Below are 5,445 nucleotides of genomic sequence, written 5' to 3'. Positions count from 1 at the left end.
GCAGAGAAGTTGTGGACAAAACATAGACGTGCACAAGCCCATTGTATGATCTAGTCAAGCCCGAAGTATGTTGTATTATCCTAATTCAGGTTCATTCATATATTAAAAAACCTAATCAGTGCAAGTAATTAGTCCATCAAACCCAATCACATTAATTCCATGTATTTCTCTTGAATTTTTAATCCTCTTTCTATATATTTTCCATTTACTTTAACAATTAAAAATCAATTAACAATTAACTATAATCTGCAAATCCACACAAAAGGATAATTAAAAATAATAACTTTAGGCATAAGCAGATTTCCAGTTCTGGAGCCAAAACTGAGATGAGAGGTAGCCCTAGTAAATGATAATGTGGAACAACTTAGGATTGTGCAATGCTTGAGAAGTTAACAATAAAGTCATCAATAAAGGTCTGTGATTACATACCTATTATATTTCAGCATGCTTGTGAAACATGCCCTAACATCCTCAGGAAAAAATTAAAGTACCTTCACTTTCCATCATATGGTAAGTGGGGCAAATTACACAGAGCCAAGAACTTTTCAACAACTTTGTTGTACTAGAATTATGATTTTTCTCCTGTGTGTGTGCTAAGATGTTCCTCATGGACATATCAAGTGAGCTAGCTTTTTGCACTTCTTTATGAAAGTTCTAATTCCATTCTTTTTTGTCTCCTATTCAATGTAATTAACTACTTGGTTCATAAATTATTTAGCCAGGAGCAGATAGAAACAAGCCTTGTGAGTTGCAATTGAAAATTTTCATGCTTGATTCACACATCTGCAACGAGTGTTACACAATGATATACATAGTAACATAAGAAAAAAGATTGTTAAGCATTGTAAGAAAAAAGACTAAGAAAATAGTGGAATAATAGACATCCATAAAAATAGCATTACGGCAGAGTAACTTGATTGATTCCACCAGTTAACTAATAATTACTAGTTTTTTAACATATGACAAATTCGTTGATGCATTGCATTCCCTCCTAAAGATATCTTTGAAGAATCATCTTGAAGACAACTAAAATCTAGATGTTATGTTTAATGTATGCGTTTGTCCAAGCGTTTTATGGTGCTTAAGTGCCCATATTTCAGAACCAGTGTCTATCACTTGGATTCAACTTTCCTTTCCAACTTGTTGTAAAAAAAAAATGCTTAAGAAATTAATATAACATAATTGAATTCAGACACAGACTAATTAAGCTTTTCAATTTAGCAGTGTCCCAATCTCAAGATTATACCTTCCCCCAAACCAAAACAGATTTATCACCGTAGGTCCATAAACAAAAAACAAATACAAAAACAAAACAGTAAAGGCTTAAGTTACCAGCTAGGATAATCAGGGAAGAGAGAAGCATTGATCCCTCAGGCCAAAGCATAGCACAACAGATTAACTACTTTTCTCATTTAGTTGTTGGGAATGGGTCGAGACTCCAGAGGTGGATTGACTTGGAGCTTACATCCGTCCCTCATCTGCAACTGTTGAAGCATGTCTGCCAATTTTGGATCAGGATGTAAAACTTCCAAATCCCTCATGGCACTCAAGCAGCATAGTTCGTCCAGGGGAATCACAAAAAAATTGCAACGCTCAATGACCAAATGTTGAAGCCTTGGCATTGCACCTTTCTTCATGTTCCATATCATATCAGTTACCTTTACCATTTTGAAGACTTCAAGTTGACAAAAACTGCTTTCATTGCAGTCGAGTTTGACATTGGCACATCCAACTACTTTGAGTATTCGAAGGTTGGTAAGGCTACCCAACACTGTCCAGATAGATACAGAAACAACTAGCACATCCAGCAAGGTTATCTTTGTTAGGATCAGCTGGAAAAAACTTGGATTTGAAAGATTTAAATATTTACAAATCTTCAAAGTTTGTAGATGACGCAAGGGATGGATGCTTGACAAAAGCCCTGACTCTACCTCTCTTGAAGAATACAATCCTAACTTTCTTAAATTAGGAAATCTGGCCTTCGCCAAGAGACTCTCAGTGTTGTGATTTAAAGCTATACCAGTAAGGACTTGAAGATTGGGTAAAGCCACTTCATTGTCAGTTATAGGTAGAGATGTTGGCCCATCCAAGTAAAAATGTCTTAATTTTTGTAACTTCCATATCCCCTTGGGCAAGCATTCAATTTTAGAATTTCTCATATCCAACGTCTCAAGATTCCAAAGGTTGCATATGGAATCTGCTGGAATGACATGACGTGCACCAGATGAAATGCTCAAGTACCTCAAAAGATCAAGGTTTTCAATCTCTTTAGGGATTAAGCAACAAATGTCCATATTACTGAGCTCTACAACCCGAACCAACTTGTTATTTTCACAAAGCCATTTCAAGTCATAGCCTTTGTCAAGAGGACTCTCAACCCCGACAACCCCTCCAAAGCCTATTACAGAACGATTACTTGAAGGCTCACATGAGTTGGAAGAAATGTATGGGTGGTTGGCAAAGTGGATGGAAATTCTTCTGCGTTTGCTCATGGATGAGAGGTTAACATCTGAACGAACCTCAAGAAACTTCTCTTCAGAACTTTCGGATATACAGAGGTCTCGTAAAAGATCATGGATACGACATGTTTTGAATCCTCCATCTAGCCTTCTTTTTGCCACTTGAATCAAGCTCCGATCAATGAGTTCCTCCAAGTAGTCTTCAGCAACATCCTCAATATTTCTATTCCCAATTTTCCGTATGAATCCCTCAGCTATCCAAAGTCGGATTAGTTGCCTCACTGGTATCTCAAAGTCTTCTGGATAGATACCAAAATATAGAAAGCATGGTTTCAACCGTCGGGGTAAGTGGTTATAGCTTAGAGCCAATATGTCTATGCAACTTGTTCTATCCTCAGTCAGATATGAATTGACATGGCCAATATATTTTGACCATGTTCGATGTGTTTTCTCCTTATTCGCCAAAAGACCCCCCAATACCACAATTGCAAGAGGTAAACCACGGCAACTTTGGACACTGTTTCTAAATAACTGTAATACGGTAATTATTTTGTTAGTTGGCCAGTTACGAAAGAATATGTAATACTAGCATCTCGAGTTTATAAAACTCGAGATTTGATTTAGATCTCGAGTTTTGAAAACTCGTTTTTGTTATTTTTCAATCACTGACTGGACAAAGTTTTCCACGTGGATAGCACGTGGATAGCGAGTTTCAAAAACTCGCTTTATGACTCTCGAGTTTTTAAAACTCGCTTTTTGTTTAAAATTTACAAACTTTTTTAATTTCTTAAAACGGCACTCTCACTCTCTCAGACTCCACTCTCCAGTCTCTCACTCTAAAATTTCAAACTCTCTCAGACTCCACTCTCTCACTCAAAAATTTCAAACTCACTCACTCGTAGTCCCAAATCACCCTGTGCTCTCAGCCTCCGCGGGCTCTCTTCTGCGTTGTTTGTTGTCTTCGTTCAGCTCGCTTTCTTCGTTCTTCCTTTGTTCGTTCTTCAGCTCGCTTGCGAGGTAAAAGTTCTTCGTTCCTCTTTTGCGGAATTTATTTTATAGATTTGGGCTTTTTGCATGGTGGGTTACACATTGTTGCTGCTGTTGTTTTTGTTTCTGGGTTGTGGATTTGCTTGGGTTTTCAGTTGCTTTTGATACATGCCCATTTGGGTTTTGTTTGAAATTGCTTTATATTTGTAGACATAGATGTCATTGAAATCAGAATTTCGTTTTGGTGGGATTGAGAATAAATGGATTAAGGAGTTTTCTTTATTTTGTTAGCAAGTTCAATAATCAAGATTGTGTTTTTGGGCTTTATTGAGGTTCATCTTCTAACATATAAGTTAGAAAATCAAATCTAGGGTAAAAGATTTTGATATTTTGGTCTTTTTATTGCATCTTTGTTCATTCACTCATTTCTTCTGTCAACTCTTGGTTAGAATAGTTACTAGTTACTGTCTTAACACTTCTTTAAAAATGGTTTGTCTCTTAATTTAACAGAAAATATATACAAATCTTAATTTCAAGGGGTGAGTGATATTTCATAAAACGTTTAGGGGCATCATTTCATAAACCTCAAATAGGTAAAGTTGAATTCACCTGTTAAAGAAAAAAGAAAAAAAGAAAAAGATAAGGATTAGGACCTGGAGAGTTCTCTGATTAGTAAAGTTCTTTTAATCTTAATCCTTTAATATAAAATAAATGGTTCAGATTATGCCATATCATAATTTTATTAACACAATTCCTAAAATAATAGTGAAAAAAGAGTAAAATACATTTAACATGTAGGTTCAACGAATGATAGCCAGATTTAAGACTTTTCAAAACGACAAACTTAATTCCTAATCATTACGAGAGAGATGAGAAAAATGAGTAACAATTCAGGATCCAAGTTGGGTTTACGGACCAAATTAGTCAATTTTGAAAAATCTTGAACCTAATTAGCATTAACCCAAATCTTAGAAGTGTTAGTGATATTTAATATTTATCAGTAAATTTTTCAATTTTTATTTTTATATTTTTGTTTGCACCATTGTTTTAGGGACACCCTTTCTAAATAACTGTAATACGGTAATTATTTTGTTAGTTGGCCGGTTACGAAAGAATATGTAATATTAGCATCTCGAGTTTACAAAACTCGAGATTTGATATAGATCTCAAGTTTTTGAAACTCGCTTTTGTTGTTTTTCAATTACTGACCTGGACAAAGTTTTCCACGTGGATAGCGAGTTTTAAAAACTCGCTTTCTGTTTAAAATTTACAAACTTTTTTAACCTCTTAAAACGGCACTCTCACTCTCTCAGACTCCACTCTCTCACTCTAAAATTTCAAACTCTCTCAGACTCCACTCTCTCACTCTAAAATTTCAAACTCACTCACTCACTCGTAGTCCCAAATCACCCTGTGCTCTCAGTCTCCACGGGCTCTCTTCTGCGTTGTTTGTTGTCTTCGTTCATCTCGCTTTCTTCGTTCTTCCTTTGTTCGTTCTTCAGCTCGCTTGCTAGGTAAAAGTTCTCCGTTCCTCTTTTGCGGAATTTATTTTATAGATTTGGGCTTTTTGCATGGTGGGTTACACATTGTTGCTGCTGTTGTTTTTGTTTCTGGGTTGTGGATTTACTTGGGTTTTCAGTTGCTTTTGATACATGCCCATTTGGGTTTTGTTTGAAATTGCTTTATATTTGTAGACATAGATGTCATTGAAATCAGAATTTCGTTTTGGTGGGATTGAGAATAAATGGATTAAGGAGTTTTCTTTATTTTGTTTGTCATTCAAGAATCAAGATTGTGTTTATGGGCTTTTAATAAAAATTCAAATTTTAATTTTCTGTAGTGATAAAAAGCTGAATGGGTATTCCTTGCTATGTGTGTTGTTGGATGGCCATATAGGAATAAGAAAAAGGTGAAATGAGAGGATATTTTGTGTGCAGTTCGTATAATGTCTTGAATTCCTTAGCAAGACAAAGAATTTGAGTAATGTTGATAATACCAA

At 35.5% G+C, this 5,445-nt stretch overlaps 1 protein-coding gene across 1 annotated transcript in view; it reads right to left on the bottom strand.

The window, feature by feature from the left end:
* Nucleotides 1-1,203: 1,203 nt before the first annotated feature.
* LOC112030753 (toMV susceptible protein tm-2) overlaps nt 1,204-5,445 on the bottom strand; it is a 12,800-nt gene continuing 8,558 nt past the window's right edge. The window contains exon 2 of the mRNA XM_065760522.1: nt 1,204-3,044. Coding sequence (XP_065616594.1) covers nt 1,413-3,044 — 1,632 coding nt within the window. The 3' untranslated portion in view covers nt 1,204-1,412. The remainder of the gene's footprint in view (nt 3,045-5,445) is intronic.

The sequence above is a fragment of the Quercus suber genome, unplaced genomic scaffold (genome assembly GCF_002906115.3).
Source record: "Quercus suber isolate HL8 unplaced genomic scaffold, Cork oak 2.0 scaffold_371, whole genome shotgun sequence".
Taxonomy (NCBI): domain Eukaryota; kingdom Viridiplantae; phylum Streptophyta; class Magnoliopsida; order Fagales; family Fagaceae; genus Quercus; species Quercus suber.
Note: the sequence above shows the minus strand (reverse complement) of the source record. Positions and strands in the feature narration are given on the sequence as shown.